Source organism: Mytilus galloprovincialis, unplaced genomic scaffold (genome assembly GCF_965363235.1).
Source record: "Mytilus galloprovincialis unplaced genomic scaffold, xbMytGall1.hap1.1 HAP1_SCAFFOLD_66, whole genome shotgun sequence".
NCBI lineage: Eukaryota > Metazoa > Mollusca > Bivalvia > Mytilida > Mytilidae > Mytilus > Mytilus galloprovincialis.
The window spans coordinates 65,189-90,268 of NW_027468006.1; the positions used below are offsets into that span (position 1 = coordinate 65,189).

The 25,080-nt window shown below is 32.6% G+C and overlaps 1 protein-coding gene across 1 annotated transcript in view; it reads right to left on the reverse strand.

Moving 5' to 3' along the window:
- Positions 1-1,576: 1,576 nt before the first annotated feature.
- The window catches only part of LOC143060103 (uncharacterized), a 37,750-nt gene continuing 14,246 nt past the window's right edge, over positions 1,577-25,080 (reverse strand). The window contains exons 4-10 of the mRNA XM_076233535.1: positions 24,142-24,246; positions 22,052-22,156; positions 21,666-21,862; positions 10,410-10,674; positions 9,746-10,126; positions 7,467-7,514; positions 1,577-1,970 (exon numbers count right to left, since the gene is read on the reverse strand). Coding sequence (XP_076089650.1) covers positions 1,789-1,970; positions 7,467-7,514; positions 9,746-10,126; positions 10,410-10,674; positions 21,666-21,862; positions 22,052-22,156; positions 24,142-24,246 — 1,283 coding nt within the window. The 3' untranslated portion in view covers positions 1,577-1,788. The remainder of the gene's footprint in view (positions 1,971-7,466; positions 7,515-9,745; positions 10,127-10,409; positions 10,675-21,665; positions 21,863-22,051; positions 22,157-24,141; positions 24,247-25,080) is intronic.

Genomic DNA, 25,080 nt, shown 5'->3' on the forward strand with positions numbered 1-25,080 from the left:
CGAACTCGATTCAGGTTTATCTTTATTTGAAATAGGTATCACGAGATTTCAGGTTTAAAAGTTTTGCATTTGTATCTAAAGGAAACAATCACATTAACTTTTTGAATTTTATCGGAACTGTTTTAGATATTTGACCTCAGCAACATTCCAGCTATTTCTTCAATATAAGTAATATGCTTCCAAGTTGATGGGGTATTCTATGACTTTCTTTTCTTATCACGTTTTTAGTTACAGGGGATCGCAGCTTGCATGCAAGCTGTTTTTTAAAGAACCTTTATGTTGAAGTTGAAATCATCTTACGCAGGCATATTTATATTTCGTTTACGAAAGTGGGTACCGGAATATATGATCACTCAAAGATTCCAATGTGTATTTTCAACTCTCGTAGACACATATTAGGTAGTTGTCTTTTCCTGATAATGGCTGTCATCGAAAGCGACTTATTTTAGTATGATTTTACAGAAACTTGTTTTTGAAATATAAAAAACACAACGATGCCACTAGTGTAACAAAAAAATAAGAGTTTATCCTTGCGAAGCATCTGCGTTTAGTCCCTTTTTTGTGAAGTTCGTTTGGCTCGATTTTAGTCTCTTTTTTTCATCTTCATTTTGTTTCGTTTTTGTTGCTGTATGAATGTCTACGACTTCTGACTTGTGACTTTATTTTTCGTTTAGTATAATACTATTCTTGATTTTTTAAACATCCTTTTCTTCCGAAAGTCATTTTTGCTTTTTTCATGTCTATCCTAGACCAAAAAAGTCTTTAAACTTAAAGAAGGTCAGTTTCGAAAAATGCATAACATTTCCTTAAAGTCTAAATTGTCTACAAAGTAAAATGTATCACAAAACACGTTGTTGTAAATTGAGGTGAATGTTCCCGATGTAAATAGAAATAGACTTTTTCACAAAAGATATAGTGATTGATTAACGTCCAGCCGCAAATATTTTATGCACATAAAGAGCGGGAACAATTTAACAAATAAAATGTTTGGAACGTTCTAATAGACAGGAAAAAAAGCCGATCTGAAGTGCGGTAAATGTTGCCTGCCACTAAAAAATGAATGTATGTTGGCTATGGGCAAACTTTTGGTGATTTACAGATCATGTATGGACCCCTCAGGATGTGTTAACCTATGTATTGAGTGTGGTAGCAGCCCTACACGAGATGTAACCCATACCAAACCCATGCATGTTGTAAAACAAAACACATACGGACCCCTCAGAAAACTAAGCTTATACGTAAATAGAGTGTGTATAACACGAGGCATCGGATTAAATGTCCACATTTGAACGGGCGTGGTTGCGTACATGTTCATCTCGCAGAGCCAAACGGATATCCCAATTTATTGGTATTTAACAGGCGGTCTGAAGACTGTTTTTGGCTAGTGCTATTTTATTTTTACTATGAATTATAAAACCTTTTAAACTTGATGTATGGTAAAGTTATAACTTTTGAAAGAAAAAAAAAACGGCTGCGATTTCTAATTTTCATGTATTTTTTTTATTTCCTATTTCGAAATGAATTTTACAAACAACTAAACAAATCTAAATCTAATGAACAGATATGGAATGCATGTCTTTAATAGCAGTCAGTTTTTTAGGAATCCAAATCAAACGTATTTCACATGAAAAAGCTACATAAAAATACAGCAAGTAGAATATGAGAAATACAATAACAATCTTGGAACCGTGTCAATGGTGAATGATGCCATTATTATAATGCTTGAAAGAGAAAAATTGCAAAAGTAACGAATGTTGTATGAATGTGTTTTGGTAAGATACCAGTAGCTCAGATGAAATCGAGGCTCCATGCTTCCTTCTTTGTCACACTTAAACTTGTTTTTCTCTTTTTGTCTTCCATTATGTTAGTTACTTTGCTATCTTTAGAACGTAAACAATACCAACAAAGCCAAATGATAGACACAAGAACTAAGCAACTTCCAAATCCGATAAGTAAATATACCCAATAATCTGAAATAATAAGAGAAAATATTATGGTATGAAAAACTTAGCAATACATCAAAAGACGTTTATTTGTCGAAATTTTAATTAAATATACTTATTAAGTCACTTAGCTTGATGTTTTTTTTTAGTTTTTTTTTTTTTTTTTTTTTTTTTTGTTTTTTTAGGTCTTTCCACTTTTCCGCGGACAGACCTATTGCTTTTGTTCTGATTATTATTTTTTTTTTCTTCCGCCTAAATTTTTTTTCATGCGCGATATATTTAATTCACAAGATATCGCTTAGATATTTAATATATGAAATCGAACAGTTTCTATGCTTTTTTTGGCAAATTGTCATTTACGACATGTCGTTACTCATACATTTTGGTTGAGAGGGGGCGTAGACAACAAATAGGAGTTTTCGACCCTCTTATATAAAGAATTATGCGTAAAGTGTTTAACTCATTAATCATACATATTAAAGACCTAGGGTCTTTAGATTTGAGGTCTTTGAATTATGACCTTGAAATTGAGACCAAGGTCATAGGTTAATTGGACGTTATAGATTTTGACCTTTGCTTCAAATTCATATGTATACATCATAAAGCCATCGGAAACTATGCTTTAGGTTACAAGCCGTGACTTTGAAATAAAACTAAAAATGACCTTGTGTAAAGCGGAAGTAATTACGTTTTTGACTTGTTTCATACAAAAGTGTGTAGAAACCATATATTTTTTTAATCAGCTAAAAAAAAAGAAGTTGGGATTATCTTTAGGGATGATAGTTCCAACCGTTTAGGAATTAGGGGCCCAAAAATAGCATTTGTCTAGTTTCAGGATAATAACTTGTGTGTAAGTTTCTTCTTTCTTCTTGAAACTTAAAAAAAAATTGAAATTTGAAAAATTTTGAAAATAAAATATGAACCACTTAAAAAAATGGAGAAAAAAAACTCCCCCCCCCTCGAAACTTTTTGAATTCCTCCTTAGAGCAATTACCCCCAAATTTAATCTCAATCTTTATTGTATGGAACGTTATAGTACAATTTCAGAGAGATCCATTTGAACACTTAAACCTACGTCATTGTCTTGAAACTTTAACCCTTATTCCTGCATGTTTTTGGCAATTACCCCAAACTCAATCCCAGACGACTTCCCTTTGTGATATGAAACCTCGTGGTACAATTGCAGACAGATTCATACACTCACACAAAAGTTATTGTCCTGAAACTACAAAAATGCTTGTTTTTGGGCCCTTTTTGGACCTTAATTCCTAAACTGTTGGCACCATAACCCCAAAATGAAACCCAACCTTCTACTTGTGGTATCAAAAATTGTGGTACAATTTCAGAGCAATCAAAATTTTTTTGAAAAGTTTCAAGAAGAAAGAAAAAAAATTAATTGCACAGTATTGCGCAATAAATTTGTAAGATCTTTGACCACATTTTTTGTGTGTCAAAAATTAGATCACAATCCAAACTTAGACAGTATCAAGCTTGAATATTGTATCTAAATTTGCCCCAACTGGTTTGACCTCTGCGGTCGTATCAGGCTGCGCTCAGCGAAGCATTTTATTAATTTTCTAAATATTTCTTCTGACTGACTTTTTTCTTTCTCTTTTCTTTTAATAATAATAGTCTTTTATTCAGAAGCAATACAGCTTATAGAATTTACATATACAAGTATAATAGCATCAGTGAATAATTACATACATGTTTTATTATTACAAACAGTTTGTATCAATGGCGGAGAATGACAGCAAATAATATAAATAATGAAATATAAGTATAATATTATAAATAACGAATCTTATCAGCTAAATAAAGGTATTTACCTAGATTGTTAAGCTCTTTGATGTTATGAACAGACAATAATTGTACAAGTTTGTAACTAGATGGTTTTTTCCAATAAAATGGTTTTATATATGTTTTCCTTATATCAGAATATTTCTCACATACTAAAATATAATGGTATTCATCTTCAATCATGTTTTTATCACACATATTACATAATCTGTTTTCTCTTTCAATATTACAAAATCTACCAGTTTCAATGTTAAGGCAGTGTGCAGACAATCTATATCTACTAATATATGGCTTAAAAACATAGTTTACAGGTTTTTGTAGGTAAAATTGTAGAGTATCTGGATTGTGTATATATCTATAAAAATACACTTTGATGACTCATTGAAAAAAGCATTCATTTCACTGACAAAACTACCTTTCATTCTATTAACAATTTCTAGCAAAAAATGATCAACATTAATAACATTTTGGTGTAACCATACATCTTGACAACCATAACGAAATAATATGTTTCTTATTTCACATGCCCAATTTTGTTTGTCACGAGGTTTTAATATCGATCTTTCTAACATTTCTTGGTAGCAAGATTGTAAAATACAGTTATCTGTTTTCAATAATTTAAACCAATATCTAAGCATTCTGCAATATCTCTCTATGTACAATGGATATCTACCCAATTCACTATATACCATATAATTAACAGTAGTTGTTTTGACTTTCAATATACGTTTTAAAAAACTTAAGTGAACTTTCTCAATATTTTCGGCTTTGTGATGTCCCCAGACTTCACAACTATAATTTAATATACTAGATACATATGTGTCAAAAAGAGATAACATAGTTTCATGGTTAAAACAATCATCATATATTTTACTATATAAACTAAATAATGCTTTTCTACCCTGATTTGCTAACATTTTCTGTGTATGTACAAAGTTACCATTGTATTTAAAAAGAAGACCAAGATATGTAAATTCATCACATAATTCAATATCAACACCATTTAAGTACCATTTTTCAGTCGCTTTAACGAGGCCTCTCTTTCTAAACACAACAATTTTGGTTTTAGACAAGTTAATATCCAAATCATACTCTCTAGAATATATGTCTACACTGTCTATCATTTTTTGTAAACCATCAATAGTTTCACTAAAAAGAACTGTATCATCTGCATACATTAGCAAATATAAATTGAGCATCTTTAACTCATATGACTGACAACCTTGACCTAAAAGTTCATTTTCAATGTCATTAATATACAAAGAATATAAAAAAGGAGATAATGATTCTCCTTGCATCAAACCAACATTACTTTGGAAGAAATTTGAAAAATTTCCTTCCAGTTTAATACAACATTTAATTTTGGCATACATAGATTTAATAACAGTTAATAAGTTTCCACTTATATCACATCTGATTAATCTTAACCACAATTTGAAATGAGACACACTATCAAACGCTTTTTTATAGTCTATGAAACAACAATAAAATCGTTTTCCACTACGCAAAGACTTAGAAATTAGAGAATGGAGTGCGAAGATGGCGTCAGTTGTTCCATAACCCGGTTTAAATCCAAACTGTGCATCGGTTATTATATTGTGTTTTTCGCTCCATTTGGTAAGCCTGGTGTTAATAATTGATGTGAACAGTTTACCCACATGTGATACGAGAGAAATACCACGATAGTTGCCAGGGTCGTCTACTGGTCCTTTTTTGAAAACTGGTATTATAATGTTGTTTACCCATATTTCTGGAAAATCGCCAGCACTCAATATACGGTTAAACAGTTTACACAATACTGGTTTGATAAAGTTTCTGCTCGTTAATAAATATTCGTTCATAATATTATTAGTTACATAGTGTGCTAGTGACCTAATACGGTATATATGGGGTCAGTAAATTCCATATGGGGTGAGAGCGAAGCTCGAATCCCCATATGGAATTTACTGACCCCATATATACCGTATTACGTCACTAGCACACTATGTAACGAATTTATCTTACCGACTATCTTAACGTGTGAAATTAAGACTAGTGATTCTCAAAACGAGCAAGTCTTCAATACTGTTAGTGCTAAGAAAATACTTCCATTGATCCTACAAAAACAGATGCCAACAATAACGACTTGTAAGGTTTAAATGTGTTTTATGAATTTGTTTCAATCTTAATCATCAATTTCTTCGTCTGTTGGAACTTATAAGATTTTTTCTCAGTACCGTTTTGTTTTTTACAAAGGGACATAACACCATTACTAACCGTGTATGAAATAAGCCCCGCCCCCTTCTTACCTAATAAGGAATATAAAGGGACGTAACTCCACTACTAACCGTGTATGAGATAAGCCCCGCCTCCCTACTAACCTAATATCAAATATACACGGTTTGCACGCGGACGCTTTTAACCAATCATATTCCTGGAAATGTATAGGAGGTAAGATAATGTCATATCCAGTGGATTTATCACGTTTTAAATATTTAATAGAAGTGTCAAGTTCCAAGTCTGTGAAAGGAGAGTCTAATTCTTCATATACGACCTCTGGGATTGAATCGCTATGCTGATCCTCTGTGGTGACATCTTTTGAAATCAGGTTTTTAAAATGTTTTTCAAATTCTTCTACAGTAAGCGTATGGGTAATAGTTTTTTTGCACTTTTTAAATTTCCTGTAAAATCGTTTAGGGTTATTTTTACGTAATTTAGATAACATATCACCCTGCTGGTTTTTATATTGTCTTTTCAGTTGATTTTCCAATCGTTTGAATCTTTGTTTGGCTAAATTAAAACGTAGTCTATTTTCATTCGACCGGTATCTATTAAAATCCATCATAGCTCGTAAATAGTCTCTGTATAAACTTTTACATTCGTCTGTAAACCACGGTTTATCATCTTTTTGGTCACGTGTTTTACTACTTGTAGGGCAGGAGTCACAATGTTTTTTGTATTTCACTTTTGACTTGTGTATTGCTCGAATATATCTTTCAAAAGTTTATTCAATTCTTCCACGCAACAATCAATATCGTTAATTTCGTCTATATTTGTGAGTAAGTGTTCAAATTGTTGAGCGTTCAACAATAAACTGTCTCTGATTTGATCTTCGCACCCCTCGTTCCATTTAAAAATATCACAAACATGGTTAATACAATTACACTGGTCTTTATTAACAACATTATCAGTAAGATTAAAATCAACTTCTAGTGGTGCATGACAAGAGAAATGATTAAACGATCCAACATTTATACTAATGATTTCCGAACGCAAACAATGTTTAACTTATAGTCTACTAGTCATAAAACATTGCAGGGGCGGAACTAGCCATTTTAAAAAGGGGGGTTCCCAACCCAGAGTAAAGGGGGGGGGGGGGGTCCAAGTATATGCTCCCATTCAAATGCATTGATCGTCCAAAAAAGGGAGTATATACCAATGCATTGTGTCACAAGAAGAGACTGGTAGGTACATATTGAGGCATTTGTATTATGTACATGTAAATTGGGGCATAACAAACAAAAACAAACATTTTTTATCGTCTTTTTCTTGATGGAAAAACAACAGTTAAATGTGTTTTAACAAGTGTGGCGCTATTTTGATAGCCATAACCAAACGAACAGCAAATGGTACTAAGTAATACTAGTGGTAATACTATTACGGAAATATTATGTTAATAAATTCATGAATACGTTTATTTCAGGAATATTATTTTACAAGATTTTTAAATTACGTAACACTTACCAAACTTCAGTTTACAGAGTTTACCATTGTTGGATAAGACCTTCTTGTCTGAAACAAATTATATATACCTCCATTTAAGTTCTATATAGTCGAAATTAAGATGCATAAATCATATCCGATAAAGTTTTAAAAAAACGAATATAAAAATATTGGATAATCAAAATAATATTTCGAATTAAAAAAGACAGACAACGACATGCCGAATTAAACAATTCCACAAAGCACTACACATAAATTAAATGTTGAAATGATTTTAAACAAACCCGATCAAAACCGATACATAACAGAAAATTAATGTTGAACTTTCAATCATAAAAATTATTTAAACAAAAACAAAATCTGGCAAGATCGCTCGAGAATTTGAGAAAATACAAGTACAATTAAGCTTTTAGTTTAAAACGATATTTATTCAGATAAATCAACATTAAACATATTATACAATGAAATAAGATTAAGGATTCAGAAACAAGCAATTTGCTTTTACAAATCTGTCTCCCTTTACAGACATAATACACTTATTGATTGAGCTTTTCGTTCTATTTCTATAAATCTGTGTTCACAGGCGCTTGGGTGTATGATACAGATTTTTTTTTTGCTGATTAAAATATTCAATTTTCTATATTTATAATACATATCTATCACTTCTGTGCATGTCTCACCTAGTTTCGAGTGATTTAAACGACCCAGAGAAAATACCCAATTTTACTATCCATACTAAGAAACAAAAAGGCAACTAACTCGACGCCATTTTTCTGCTATCTATAAATAAATAGATTGACCTACCTGGATTCCCCAACGATTTCTCTGGGAAAACGTGCCTTCCTTGCCGTCAGATCGCAGACATCGTTTATATTTATCAAACTGGTATTGGTCGTAACATTTTTAGTCCATCTCCAGCATATAATAAAAAGATTTTAACTATTTTGACTAATTTCAAATTTACGTGCCCGGAAGTTGACTGTTTTTCCCGAACTTTTGTTAAAGGGAAGTAATATTTTCCCGGACTTTTTCGGAACATCTCTCTAAGTACGTATGAAAATAACAAAGTGACACGATGATTTCCGAACTTTTACCAATAAGGCGCAACTTTCAAATTGACGGAAAAGAATCTGAAATGATGACAATTCAACCAAAAGAAGTTACTCATAAAAACATTGATAATTTATAAATATACAAATACTCACACAAAATTGACTTATTAGAGGAATTAAAAAAAATTAAGCCTTGGACCATTTGATCTGATATTTTTATTTATTTGGTGGAAAAGGGGGGGGGGGGGGGGGGTTGCAAGGAAATTTACTAATATTTTCTTTCCACGAAAATGATATTGAACTTGTTTTAATTATTACAAAACATGGGTCATGTTAACTGAAGTAAAAAAAAGGGGGGGGGGACAATATTTCCATATTTTGCAGTTCCCTTTTCTAAGATAAAATCAAAAAGTCTATGAATGTGTGTTTTTTGAAAATTAAAAGATTATGACTTCTAACAATCAAATAAGGGGCTTGATCTTGTTCGTTGTTCATCATATCTGTTTGTTTACATTTAGTATTAGTTCGGAAGTCATCGTATCACTTTCTTATTTTCATACGTACTTTGAGAGATATTCCGAAAAAGTCCGGGAAAATATTACTTCCCTTTAACAAAAGTTCGGGAAAAACAGTCAACTTCCGGGCACGTAAATTTGAAATTAGTCAAAATAGTTAAAATCTTTTTATTATATGCTGGAGATGGACTAAAAATGTTACGACCAATACCAGTTTGATAAATATAAACGATGTCTGCGATCTGACGGCAAGGAAGGCACGTTTTCCCAGAGAAATCGTTGGGGAATCCAGGTAGGTCAATCTATTTATTTATAGATAGCAGAAAAATGGCGTCGAGTTAGTTGCCTTTTTATTTCTTAGTATGGATAGTAAAATTGGGTATTTTCTCTGGGTCGTTTAAATCACTCGAAACTAGGTGAGACATGCACAGAAGTGATAGATATGTATTATAAATATAGAAAATTGAATATTTTAATCAGCAAAAAAAAAATCCAAAAAAAAAATCTGTATCATACACCCAAGCGCCTGTGTCTGTGTTATATCTTTTGCGACAAAAAGTTTACTCAATTCAATGGAACAATCTGCATCCGCTAAAAATGTCTTTGTTTAATATGTTCAGTATTCTAAAAAGAAAATACGTTCAAAAAAATGTTTGTGCTCTATTTTAGCTTGTGGAATGTCATTTTATATCTACGAGATATAAGAAGCAAGTTCGTTTAATATTGAACATACTTGAAATTCCAGCTGTGAATGTAAACGCTGCTGACGTTGATTTGGTATACGTAGTCGTTGGTAGTGCTGATGTAGTCGTTGTATCTATCAAAGTTGTCTTGGTTGATGTTGTTGCTGGCGTTGTGGTCGTTGGCAGTGAGGATGTCTTGGTTGTTGCACTGGTTGATTTTGTTGTTGGAGTTGAAACAGTTGATGTTGTAGTTGAAGGTGTCATTGGTGTTGTTGTACTGGTTGCTTTTGTTCTTGGAGTTGAAACAGTTGCTGTTGTAGTTGAAGGTGTCATTGGTGTTGTTGTACTGGTTGCTTTTGTTCTTGGAGTTGAAGCAGTTGATGTTGTAGTTGTAGATGTCATTGGTGTTGTTGTAATTGTTGTTGATAAACCTGTTATAGAACAAAAGCAACGTCATTTATAATTGATGGGGAGTTAAAATAGTTTGTCTTTGGTGTTTTGTTGTCATCGAAGACAGGGCAAGGATGTATGTTCTTAAAAGTTTACTAATTTTTTTTTATATTTTATTAATTGCAAAAAAAATTAACGATACACCCTTAAATTTTGTTCTAAGAATAAAGTACTAATTATGTATTACTAAAAAGAATAAAATATTGTTCCGAAAATATCTTTTTTAAAACAACATGAAATAATTTGATAGCTTTATTTAATTACTTGAATCATAAGGAACAAAAGTTGTTATCTCCAACTGTGCCGTTCTCGCTAACGATGATTTTCCAAATAAGTTGTCTAAGTATATCAAGTACGTTTTTCCGTTATCTTTCACTGGAGGGTACCATACACGTATATACTGATTAGAGTAGGAATACACAACACCTCCATATGATGTACCCATCAGCGTGTTTTGCACTGCGCCGGTTGCTTTGAATAAGAAGCCCCTATTTTGATTGCCACCAAGCTTATCTGGCAATTCTTTAACCTAACCAAAACAAATGCAGAACATAATTAGAAGGTTTGAATACCACAAACAGCGTTTAATACTATATATCTGCCGTCGTATCGCTATTTCGATAGCTTACAAGGTACAAAGGAATAAACATGATTTATTATATCCGAATTTTTCACTTCTAAAGTATCAATTCAATTTTGAGAATACATGTACGTTTCGGCGATAAAGTGTATCGTCAGGTAGTAGGTATTCCTATGGGCACTAACTGTGCCCCTTTAATAGTAGATTTATTTCTATATTGCTATGAATCTCAGTTTATTACAAAACTCAGCAAAGATCATCATTGTTATATTGGTAGATATATTCAGAGTTCTCTAAATATACTTCCGAAATTTACCCAAAAGAACTTACTATAACTAAATATAACATAAACAACAGCAGTTGTCCTTTTCTAGATTAAGACATTTCAATTTCTAACGAGAAACTACATACTAAAATTTACGACAAAAGAGACGTTTTTTCATTTCCTATTGTTAATTTTCCTTTTTTAGACGGCGATGTGCCTTTGGCTCCATCATACGGTGTTTATAAATCCCTACTCGTTCGGTATGCCCGTGTGTGTTCTGATGTTATAGATTTTAACGAACGTAATCAATGCATCACTGGGAAATTATTGGGTCAGGGATTTCGATACCATAAATTACTTAAAACTTTTACTAAATTCTTTCATAGATACAAAGATTTGATAAGCAAATTTGGCTGTACCTGTAGAAAACTTATTAAAAATGGTATTTCACATCCTAAATTTTACGGTAATATTGTACTTAAAGCGAGGAAATCACTATGTGATCCATGTAAACTCATCGAACCTTTAAACAAACTTTTGAGTAAGGGTTATCGTACCAATATTGTCATTAGATCTCTGAATATAGTTTACACTGGCACTAATATCGATTTTGTCATTAGCAAATTAAAACATAACTAAATTGTATCTTCTTTTGAGGCGGGATGTATAGAGACACAAACACGTTAATTTTTTTTTCTCTAAAGAAGTCGCTCCTCACTATCCTACTACCTGTCGATTCATTTATTGTTGGCATTGCACAAGTCATGTCTTCTCTGACTGTTCATGACGTTAAAATACTAAATCCCTGGGATGTGTTTAGTTGATTTTCGTCTCTGATGCATGATTTTTTTATTATTAATTGTTTTGGCTTTTAACTAGCTGTCAGTAACTGCGAGTACTCTCAAATCGTATTTTCTTGTTAATTCGACCTGTTTTTTTTTTTATTTTATATTAATATGGATCTTGTCTATATACCAGCTTTGATTATTTGGACTATCTACTGATTTTCACTTCTTCGTACTACATTTGTACATGTATGAACATCAAGATTATTCTCCTTAAATCTGTACAGGGTAGTTTTTGCTAGCTCTAATTGTATAGTTTTATTGTTGATATTCACCCCAATTTGTATCTAGTGTTAAAATATTTATTCATATGACATAACTTTCTTGGTATTCTTAATTAATGGAATAATTTTATACACATAAGTAGTATACCTAAAATACGGAAGCCGATAAGGGCCATTCAAAAAAAAAATTTATGTCGTAATTACGACATAGCATGTCGTAATTTCGACATAACATGTCGTTATAACGACATCGCTATGTCGTAATTTCGACATAATATGTCGTTATAATGACATCGCTATGTCGTAATTTCGACATAACATGTCGTTATAACGACATCACTATGTCGTAATTTCGACATACTATGTCGTTATAACGACATCGCTTTGTCGTAATTTCGACATAACTTGTCGTAATAACGACATAGCTATGTCGTAATAACGACATCACTATATATATTAAAGAATATGTATTATGATTGCCAAGACACTAAATGACACAGAAATTAACAACTATAGGTCATATCATAATGCCCCCAATAACTAGAAAAGCCCCCGCATAATCAGCTATAAAAGATGGACGAAAGATACCAGAGGGAGAGCCCCCGAAATGCTGTGTGGAAGACAGTGTTATTAATTAATTATTAGCTCCCTTGGTAAAACTCCAAATTTCATATTTAATGTATTTCATTGTTAAATAATTTACATGAAGCTGAATAAGTAAATATATATGTTAATTGCATAGCTTTTGCTATTTGAATTCATTGATTAAAGATATTTATTTATATTGTAAAGTTTAATTTTTGTATCGTCGCAAAATCTTTGGTCACCTTCTTTAGTTACCTTCTGTGAGAAACTTATATATTTTATAGATCCTAATTGAAAGCAATAAGAAACCGATCGGGGACTGAGCCGACTGACATAAAGTCCTATCAAGGCAAGCAAAGCCTAACACCTTTCTTTAAAGAAGCGCACAACTCCGTGGTTTGTGGTAACGAGGGTGAATGGACGTATCGATTGCTGTGTATGTACTGTCAAACGATGGGCACGATGTTCCTAAAACACGACGTTACACATAAAAAGCGGCGTCGAAGAGGGTTTTTGATTAATTTTTGCAAGTTTTATTTGTTTTTTTATATGTTGGTTGATTTATTTATTATATTACAAAATTTTTAAAATTTCTGATTCTGGTTCTGTTCGTTTTGTGATGTCATTTTATCATAAATTACCTCAAGTTGTGGAAATCTATTTAATAATGTTTACCCTTTAAGTTATTTCAACTAAAAATGCATTACTGTCGCAAGTAATGTGGGAAAGAAAGATGGGACAGAAGTAGATATAGGCAGATGTGGTACAGTTTTCCGTAAAAAAGATAATTTTTTTAGATGTACGAAACTTTTATCATATGATGTTTAACTTTCAAGGTGCATATCATCTGTCATTGTAAAATTTCTAAATCTTAACTCAACCCCAATACAAATATATCTGACACTCTGCAAGTAAATCGAACATTTTTACCCTTGGTTAAATTTGAATAGAATTGTATTTTCCCTGGTACATAAGTTGTCGAAATACACCCCTTCAATTACTTGAACCTTGGCTTGAGAATTATTTCCGCAATAAAGTCATCTATAGTGTTTAATTTCTGATATACATTTTAAAATATAGTAATCTACTCCTGGATCGTCCGCGAAAACGGCTTAAATAATCCCGGGTTTTTAAAATTCGATGAAACGGTTTTCGTCGCTGTTTGGGATTTGTCTTTCAATTACTAGTACCTCCATTTCATGCACAAGTTTATATTGACGAAAAGTTCCGGCTTCGCTAGTACAGGAATTAATTTCATCACGACAGTTATAACATGAATAGCAGGACAAATCGCGAAGTAAAACACTCCGTGAACTGGTATAAGTCTTTTAATATTGGTGATTGCACCTTACTGAAATGACGACTTTAAATGATCTATGGAGTACTTCCACAATATAAATTTCAATTAGAATTTTACATTTAGAGGATTGTCTTGGTGTCTAAAAATTGTCTTTGCAAAAGTTGGACGAAGTTCATGTAATGAGATGTTTTTCCCCATTTCCCCATTCTTTTAAATAAATCGTTAAAAGCTATAAACGATTCATAAAAATTGCAAAATTTAACCTGTGTGGAACATATGTCCCCGGGTGGAGTCTATAGCAACATGCGCTATTCTTTTTTTTCGGCAGCAATCATCAACCTGTTTTTCCAAATTTCACAACACGATTTGTTTTAATTATCATGAACATTTAATTGAAACTTAAGCACATGTAACGACGGAAATTAGCGTCTTTCGAACTTTCGACGTTTGGACAAATTGGCTACTGTTTTGTAATGTGTGGAAGCATTTTATTCCTTTAAGACCCAAACATGTATATAGTTAATAAGAAAAGAATCTTGTCATTTTTTACTCTTCGTGTATCTAACTTTTGTTTTGATTAATTATACAAAATACGCGTTAACTGCTTTGAAAAATGAAATATCAACTTGGACAAAATGGCTACCGTTTGAAAAACGACTGTGTAGAGAAGATTTTATTGATTCAGCAATATTTGAACTCACGAACAATGAGGCAAATATTTGTACTTTCGTTAGATATTATTATTGTCTTACTATTTTTATTCATTTTCTGCTACTTACAAAATTCACTTTCAGTCGTTGAGATAACGAAAAACGTCGTTGGACATTTTTCTTATTCCCGCTTAATATAAAGCCACCGAGTCAAATAAAATTTGGCAAAAATAACGTCTTTAACGCCACAAAGAACCGACATCTGTCGTTGTTCCTGCCAAGTATCAAGAAGATCAGAGAATAAGAAATAGGATCACTATACATAAGATTTAAAACAGTTTATCATAAATGTAACGTTGGACATCCGGTTTTTTTCACATAGCTTTGCTAATATAATCATCAAATATACTAGATATTACTTAGTATATGATCAAGAGCTGTAAAAACATAATTTGAAACATATATTGAATTTGCTTTAATATTGGTTCGTGTTTTCTAACATTTTTATTTTGTTTTGCGGATGAAATTTCGAAGATTCTGTTTTAAATACTAGAGGTTGTAGAAACATCATGTCCAATGTTTGTAAGTAGAAAGAGAGCAATCAATATATTTCAATTCACCCTTATTACACGAAAGCATGTAGTTGGGCGCTGGTTTATAGGTAGGATGTATGTCAGTCCTCTTATAATTCCTCACACATTAGTTCAAACAAGGAGATATTTAACAGACTAAGTCTGTATCTCCTTAAATAGGATCTATAAATTATATAAGTTTCTCACAGAAGGTAACCAAAGAAGGTGACCAAAGATTTTGCAACGATACAAATATAAAACTTTACAATATGAATAAATATCTTTAACAAATGAATTCAAATAGCAAAAGCTATGCAATTAACAAATATATAATTATTAAGCATCATGTAAATTAATCAACAATGAAATGCTTTAAATATGAAATTTGGAGTTTTACCAAGGGAGCTAATAATTAATTCATGTTAACACTGTCTGCCACACAGCATTTCGGGGCCTCTCCCTCCGGTATCTTTCGTCCCTCTTTTATAGCTGACTATGCGGGGGCTTTTCTAATTATTGGGGGCATTATGATAACATATAGTTGTTAATTTCTGTGTCATTTAGTCTCTTGGCAATGATAATACATATTCTTTAATATATATAGTGATGTTGTTATTACGACATAGCTATGTCGTTAAAACGACAAAGTGATGTCGTAATAACGACATGTTATGTCGAAATAACGACATAGCGATGTCGTTTTAACGACATGTTATGTCGAAATTACGACATAGCGATGTCGTAATAACGACATGTTATGTCGAAATTACGACATGCTATGTCGTAATTACGACATAATTTTTTTTTTTTGAATGGCCCTTATCGGCTTCCGTACTAAAACGACAAAGTTATTTTTCATTTACCTGTAGATATTATAAAAACCGTTTTTTTTCAAAAGTGATTATTTTCGAAGGGTTAAATATTTCGCGGTGGTGTTTTGCCATGGCTTTGTTTGGACTTTTTTGTTTGCTTTTTGGCCTTGTATGTTTGTCCCTAATATTTTATTAACTGTGCATTTGCATTCAGGTATCGCAGATCAAATTTATTCGTTCATAGAGTGTCAATTTACGTTTTTTGATTGAGTTAAGCCTTTCACTTGGTATTTTATCGTGTGGTTTTCTATGTTCTGAATAACAGATGTTATGCTATTGTTTCAGAAAAAGGAAGAAGGTTTGGTACCATTTAAACGTTCAATCCCGCTGCAAATGTTTGCACCTGTCCTAAGTCAGGAATCTGATGTACAGTAGTTGTCGTTTGTTTATGTAATTTATACGTGTTTTCTATATAGATTAGACCGTTGGTTTTCCCGTTGAATGGTTTTACATTAGTAATTTGGGGGCCCTTTATAGCTTTTTGTTCGGTGTGAGCCAAGGCTCCGTGTTGAAGGCAGTACATTGACCTATAATGGTTTACTTTTATAAATTGTTATTTGGATGGAGAGTTGTCTCATTGGCACTCACACCATATCTTCCTATATCTATGAAGTATTGGGTGGTGTCACAACCGAAAATAATTTACATACATGTAGTTACTGTATTACTTTTGGTGACTTGATTACTTTACATTCATTAAAAAGAAAAGGGGAAACACTGCATTTACACACCTACAATATTAATCAAAGTACTGAAGTACTGAACATCGGATGACCGCAAGTTCTTGTGGATGGTCACAAGCACTTGTCTCAGAAAAAAAACCCACATCTTTAAACCTGAAATTGAGGTTAATGTACAGATGTATTATTTTTTCTGAGACAAGTTCTTGTGTGGAAGATAAATAAATGAAAGCATCACCGTAATAACTATTATATATATAGGAAAATTAACAATATATATATATGTATATATATTGTAGTGATACAAATCAATATACTCAGGTTTATATTATATTAATATTTGTATATTACAGTTACAATCTTTTATGGTAATATTCTTTACAAAGCACAAAAATGTCAGTATTCACCTCAAAAGCTTACAAAACCTTTAAACAGACTTATTAAGAAGGGATATAGTTACGATACTGTTGTCAGGTCATTAAAGATTGCATATTTTGGCTTTAATATTCACTTATAGGGTCTTTGCATCGGAACTAAACACATTTATTTAAAAAAAAAACAGTTGTTGGCATGACACGGGTTGTGTTCTTCTCATATATTTTATGATAGTATGATACTAAACCCCTAACGGGAGGGATTTTGCCTGATATTCATATGATGAAGACATAATCTTTCAATCAGTTTAATTGAGGTCTGGAGCTGGCATGTCAGTTAACTGCTAGTAGTCTGTTGTTATTTATGTCATTTTATTTATTTTCTTTTGTTTCATTTTCTGACATCGGACTCGGATTTTTCTTGAACTGAATTTTAATGTGCGTATTTTTATGCGTTTACTTTTCTACATTGGCTAGAGGTATAGGGGGAGGGTTGAGATCTCATAAACATGTTTAACCCCGCCGCAATTTTGCGCCTGTTCCAAGTCAGGAGCCTCTGGCCTTTGTTAGTCTTCAAGTTGTATGATTTTTAATTTTAGTTTCTTGTGTATAATTCGGAGTTTAGTATGACGTCCATTTTCACTTTACTAGTATACATATTTTTTAAGGGGCCAGCCGAAGGACACCTACGGGTACGGGAGTTTCTCGCTACATTGAAGACCCGTTGGTGGTCTTCGGCTGTTGTCTGCTCTATGGTCGGGTTGTTGTCGCTTTGACACATTCCCCATTTCCTTTCTCAATTTTACATGTATATATAATTTTCATCCATTTGTATACCATTCTATTCTACTAATTATTAAAAGTGCAGTGCAAGACATTCTTCTATAATAATTCGATTTTTCTTAAAGATTGGATTTTAGTAGGCATTTATATTTTCCCGCAAAACGAAAGAGCAAGGACAAATAACTCTGCATGTATCTGTATATAATCTTTACCTCCTTTATAGGAGATTCTAATCGTTCTTGATATATTCTTCCGCATGCGTTAACACATTTTTTTATTGTACGTCTGCATAGATATTAATAATTTTTACTTACATACATATAAAACATTTTAATATTATTAAATTATGTTCTAAAAAAATTGTTTGATGAGTATTCATTGAAGAAATGAATATATAGCAAGCGATAGGAATGTTATTTTGCACTCGATCATGTCGGCGTATTTATCATGTTTATTTATCGGTTAAAAACCCAAAACTAATTTACATAATGGAAATTTAGTCGATAGCATAACATCAGAATGAGCTCACGGTCATCCTCTGTAATAACGAGCACAATAAGGCTTAGCGTGTACGAGGTATGCGTGCACTCGAGATATTGGCTTTTCATTGTGATTTATATTAAAAGCTTTTGAAAAGTACGCTAATCATAAAGAAGTTTTAATTTATAAATATGTTTTTCATTTTTATCAACAAAAGTTATCATTTTCTCGTGACTTGTTCATTTTTAAATTATCTGATTTCTAAAGCAGGGGGCAGTCAGTAACCGGAAAGTGCGTCTGTCCGTTCGTTTATTCTTCCTGTCCCACTCTGAAAGCGTTACTTACCCAAACAAAACAAAAAATGAGGAACAAATCATGGTAACAAATGATAAATAAATCGTATGATTTCTTTGTGATTTGAAAGTGATAAAATTCGACATGCAAATGAGCTAACAAATCCTAATAACAAATCACGAACAAATTGATTACAATTCAGAAGCAAATCATAAACAAATTGCGAAGAAATTCTTTTGAAATCATTAACAAATCAGAAATCATTGCTTTCCTACTTCAAGCAAATCACAAACAAATTGTATTCAAATCGTAAAGAAATTGTAAAGAAATTGTTATCAAATCATTAACAGATCAGAAGTAAATTATATATTCCTACCCTAAGCAAATCACAAGCAAATCGTAAATAAATTGGCTTCCATCATCAATTCACAGATGAAATTATTTAAATCCAGATCAAAAATATGTTCTGCTCCTGACACCCTCAAACTTTGAAGCGCAATTGTCCTCATTTTACCTTTAAAAGCTACTCCTCTAATTGTAAAAAGATATACTATCTTTGGTTGCGATGAGGGACGAATTGTTTGTTCCCTCTGTGTTGGTTTTTCTTACTTTTCTCCCGAATTTGACTATAACGAAATTTGAAAAAAACATAGGCAACCACATGTACTTAGTAGAATGATGTCGAATAGGTGATGGGTCTTAGGCTTGGTTCAAATCTGCTACATTGTAATATATGTTTGTCCATTTTGCCCGGGACCTGGTCAGTAAACAACAATTAAAACATTCATGAAACTTGCCAGTGAATTTTGTCTGCTGGCTCGGGAAGCTAGTCTTTAAATGAATGTTTTGATCTGTTTACACATGTTTTACACATTTTTATTTTGAAAATTAATCCTTACAGCACAAAATAATCATGATTATATCGAGATTCCGAAATTCAGTTTCTGAATTTTAAAGGTTAACGTTTGAATAGTATAAGTTGAATATGTGAAATTATAAATAAATAACTAAGATTCCTTACATTGTACCACCGTCACCTTTCATAGACTGAATAAAACTCCTTATCTTGCAACCTTCTTTGTAGAACAATATTTGAAATTTGAATTTGACCTCAACCGGAAGTCAGAGAGATCATAGATAAACAAAGAAAATTTGAATGCATTAACATTTTCTTCATTGTAGCAAATCATCAATGAATCACACCATGATAGCCTGTACGTTAAGCAACCAACAATCAATCAATCAATCACCATGATAGCTAACAAAGTTAACAAATCATCTTCAAATCATTTCATATGATATTCATAGTTAACACATCATAACAAAATCACATTATTCTAGCTAACAAAGATAACAAATCTTTTTCAAATCATTTCATACGATATTCTAAGTAAATAAATCATAAAGAAATCACACAAAAACAGAAATAAATTTCTTAAAAATCATACAATAGAAAGAAATCACAAAGAAATTAGTTTTAGGAAATTGGAAAATTCTAATTTGTTTATGATTTGTTTAATGAATCGCAAGCAAATGGTACTAACAAATTGCAGATTCACGATTTGAAAGAGATTTGAACACGATTTGAAAGCAATTTGTTCATTTATTTTTCTGTTTGGGTACTTTTAACCGCTGGATAGAAAATAGTAAAACTTTAACAGGCTCTTACGAACACACACACTATTCTTTAACTTGCTCTGAATTATCTTTCGGGACATAGACTTCGATATATATATGAACACTTTCTGACTATAGTGCTTATTATTTAACAACTCTCCACCTAAATCGTTAATCGTAATGTTTTGAAACTTTCTCAGAATCATTAAAGAGTTGAATGCTTCTTTTTGTAAATTCATTGTGGGTTGAAAAGCCTTGAAGGAATATTCTCCGTTGAAACTGCCGAATCAATTTCAGTGAAACTTGGGCTGAATGAATTTCAGAGTATCTAGTAAATAGCAATTTTTATTTCCCTGACGTACGACAAGAAAAATAGTCATTATGGCTAAAATGTGACATAGGGGTTAAATGCATTTTTTGCTTTTGAAGAAAATATGACAGATACAAGTACTAACACATTTAAATGACATTTTAAAGCCAATCATTAATATATATATATATATATATATATATACATAAGTACGTCTAAGTCAGTGACAACCCTACAACAGATGTATCCATCGGATCGCCATCAATGATGGTGATACATGGCTGTGTACATAATGTATATACAACTCGTCTAAACATCAACCCAACAATGTTAGATCTGTAAATTTGCTTTCGCAAATTTTTGGTTCTTCCCTCGCCGGGATTCGAACCCATGCTACTGTGATATCGTGACACCAAATCGCCTGCACTGCAGCCGTCCCGCTAGAATTTGTTTTATACAATATATACTGAATATATTTAGAGCTTAATTCTTTCAAAATATGATAGTTATCTCCTATATGGTCTAGCGGGACGGCTGCAGTGCAGGCGATTTGGTGTCACGATATCACAGTAGCATGGAAGAACCAAAAATTTGCGAAAGCAAATTTACAGATCTAACATTGTTGGGTTGATGTTTAGACGAGTTGTATATATATATATTTAAAAGCAAAAATAATCATTTAGAAAAAAAAGGGGCGAAAGATACCAGAGGGACATTCAAACTCATAGATCAAAAATAAACTGACAACGCCATGGCTTAAAAAGAAAGAAGAAAGACGAACAATAATAGTACACATGGCACAACCTGGAACACTAAAAATTAAGTAACACGAACCACATCAAAAACCGGGGGTGATCTCAGGTGCTCCGGAAGGGAACATGTAAGTAGTAAGCAGATCCTGCTCCACCGTTGGCACCCGTCATGCTACTCATTTTATTACAAACCCTGTTTCATATACACAAATTGATCATGTTATTACGAACTCGGTTTTATATACATACTATTAAGATTAATTTAAGGAAAAAAATCAAAGGAGAGCAATTGAGGCTCATTAGAGCCTCTTGTTTATTTCAAAATAATATTTCTTACCATTACTTGCATAATATCTCGGTTTTGGTTAATTGTCTGAGAAAACTTCAGTTCAGTATTTGACGATGAAGGTAGATTTAACTTTTGTATGATGTTTGTTTTTGCTTTCAATGATTTCCAAGCAAGTATTCTGTATTGGCCAGACTTGTACATTTCCCGAGATGTTCCCCAACCATCGGGAATGGTAAATAAAGATCCTGTAAGTAAGATATACAACACATCAATGTACATGCATAACAATACGAAACATGTATATTTGCTTTTGAGAAAAACATTTGTATTATAACAGAATATTTTAAATCATTGATATTATCATTAGGATCATTAATATAAAAATAATTATGTATCTTTACACTTTTAACGCATAAGACCCTTAGTATACCAACCTCCCATATATCGAGTCCAGACACGTATGAGTTTGTCATCGTAAGCATAAGGTACACCTCCCCATTTGACTCCGTTTAAAGAAGACTCTATGGCCATCATATAACCTGGAATAATAATTAAAAAAAACCATATTCATACATTTGTATGAGTCATAAGTATAAAAAGCAATTCAACAGAAGAAACGATATATTATATAAAGGCAATCCCTTTTTCAATATACATATATTATCAGGACTTATCAGTGGCGAAAGACAAAGTTTAATACCGCAGTCCCACTAGGCCACGATCGTACTACGATCTGTGAAAAAAAAGAAAATTTTGACAATCGTAGTACGATCGTACAGATCGCAGTAAGGTCGTAGTACGGTCGTGATGAGCGTGGCCAACTTCGAACATGTTCAAAACAATCGTTGTGTGGTCGAGGCGAAATCAGGTCGTAGTAGAAGCGTAGTGAGAGTGCAGCAAGGTCGTGGTAATACCGCAGTCCCACTAGGCCATGATCGCACTACGATCTGTGAAAAAAATTAAATTTTGATGATCGTAGTACGATCGTGTAGATCGCAGTAAGGTCGTATCACGGTCGTGGTGAGGTCTTCAAGATCGTGATTAGCGTGGCCAACTTTGAACATGTTCAAAACAATCGTGGTGCGGTCGTGGCGAAATCAGGTCGTAGTAAAAGCGTAGTGAGAGCGCACTAAGATCGTAGTGAGATCGCAAAGGTCACTGTACCATCGTAGCGAGAGCGTGATTCTATTCGAAGAAATTGCGCTATGATCTCACAGCGACGTCATTACGACCTCACTACGACTATCACGTTCTCACCGCGACCCAACTACGCTTCCACTACGACTATACCACGCTGTTCACGACCACAGTACGCTTCTAGCACGCTCTTGACGTCCTCATCACGCTCTTCTTACGACCTGACTACGTTCATACTACGACCATCATTCTCATTGTCATTTTCACATAAAATATATTAAATCTCTCCAGGTTTTGTTTGTCTGTATGTAATTGTCCATTTTCTCTAACGGCTCAACCATGCTTCTCGTTTTCATATAGATTAGGCAGCAACCATTTGATTTTCTGGGGGGGCTATGGTTTTTTTTTCTGTGTAAACTTTTTTTTTCGCCTTCGGCGAAGAACAATCTATTTTTTTAGCGACAAACCGAAAACAATTTTTTTCTTTCAATTTTAGCATTACATATAGTGGGAGCTGAGGGTGAAACAAACAATTTTTTTTTCTCAGGGTCCAAAACAAATTATTTTTTTCACCAAAACCTGGAAACAAACTTTTTTTTCCAAAAATAAACCATAGCCCCCCCCCACCCCCCCCCCCCCCCCCGAAAATCAAATGGTTGCTGCCTTAGACCATTGGTTTTACCGGTTGCATGGTTTTACACTAGTAATTTTTGGGGCCATTTATAGCTTGCTGTTCGGTGTGAACCAATGCTCAGTGTTGAAGTGTTCAAATACGAATTGGGAGAGTATTAAAAGCACAACATTTCGAAAATATTTCCTAACTATGCTGGAAAAACATATTTTCCTAATCTTAATATTTAAAAAAAAAATTCGGCTTCAAACATGACAGTGTATCTTTACCTGTATCTTTACTAGAACATGGTTTAGGGGTGATAAATAATTTCCGTTGCATCTTATCATAATATTCACCAGACTTTCTAGATAGTCTTTGTAGAGTGTTTATCTGGATTTCGGGAAGAAGACTGAGGTTTCGATCAACAGATAGGGTAAAACCAAAGACATTCAAACTTGTATTTGTGCTCTTTTGCTACATGGTATTGAGGAGAGACTGTTTGGCTCCTACTCGAAATGATGTGTTTGCGGAAAGTTGACATGTCTTTAATATATTGGACTGTTACCTTGTGAACTAGCACGTAAAAAATCCTGCTCAACGTTTCGGTCTATAACACAGTTCGTTTTCATTTCGCCTTAACATGATCTGTCCTGAGTTTGTATTTAATTTGCCAGAGGATGTTAAACATCCATCATCCATGAATTTTGATACATGTTATTGAATATAACCAATACAAAAAATATAAATTATAAAAATATGATCAAACTGGATTACCAATTCCATCAGCTACATCTTCAGTTGATCCGAGCTTTATCTGTAGAACAACATATTCTGGTTGTACTCCAAGACCGTGTGATATTTCTCTTGGAGATGGTTTAGCTAAAATATCCGAAATCATTCAATTTGTTTTAAAATGTGATTTTAGAAAGTAGATAATCAAACTCAGAGAACGAAAAAGTGTTTTAAATTGAAAACGAAACCGTTTGCTGAGTTATAATAATTGTTTTAATGGTGATGTCCATGCTTACAAACTGTACTACAGCAAATTAAGAAATTAAGACATTGTAAAACAATATGTTTTCACTTTTACATTTTTTTGTTGCATATATCAGCAATAAATGACACACGTAAAGTATTGAATGAATCTATGAATCAATCAATAAATGAATCAATTAATTACGAACGAATCAATCAATGAATGCATACAATTATGCCCGAACGCATATTAAAAACTAATGAATGAACGAATGAATGAATATTTATATATAATGTATCTATTTAAGCTATATATATATATACGTAAGCAAATACACAATCAAATGTTACCTGCATAAAGAAGTTTACTAAATATAAATAAAAGAATAAAGTACTCGTAACAGATATGACAAAGATTATTTTTCAAATAAAATTCAAAGTATTTTTTAATTGACACACCTATCTGTGTTAAACATGTATTCCTTAATATATGTGAATGCCAAACAGATTTTGTTTAGATGTGCGAACCTTGGTGAAATTGCAATGAAAAAAATGAAATTACAACAATTCTTCAACGAGACTCGTATGCAGGTTACAACCTATGATAAATCCGTTATATGTTGTCTGGAAATAGTAGCAGAAACAGTAATTTGTATTTATTTTGGCGCAATTGAAATACTGCAAAATTTGGCACAAATTCAATGCGTCCAGTTGTTAACCATGATAATGATTGCTGAT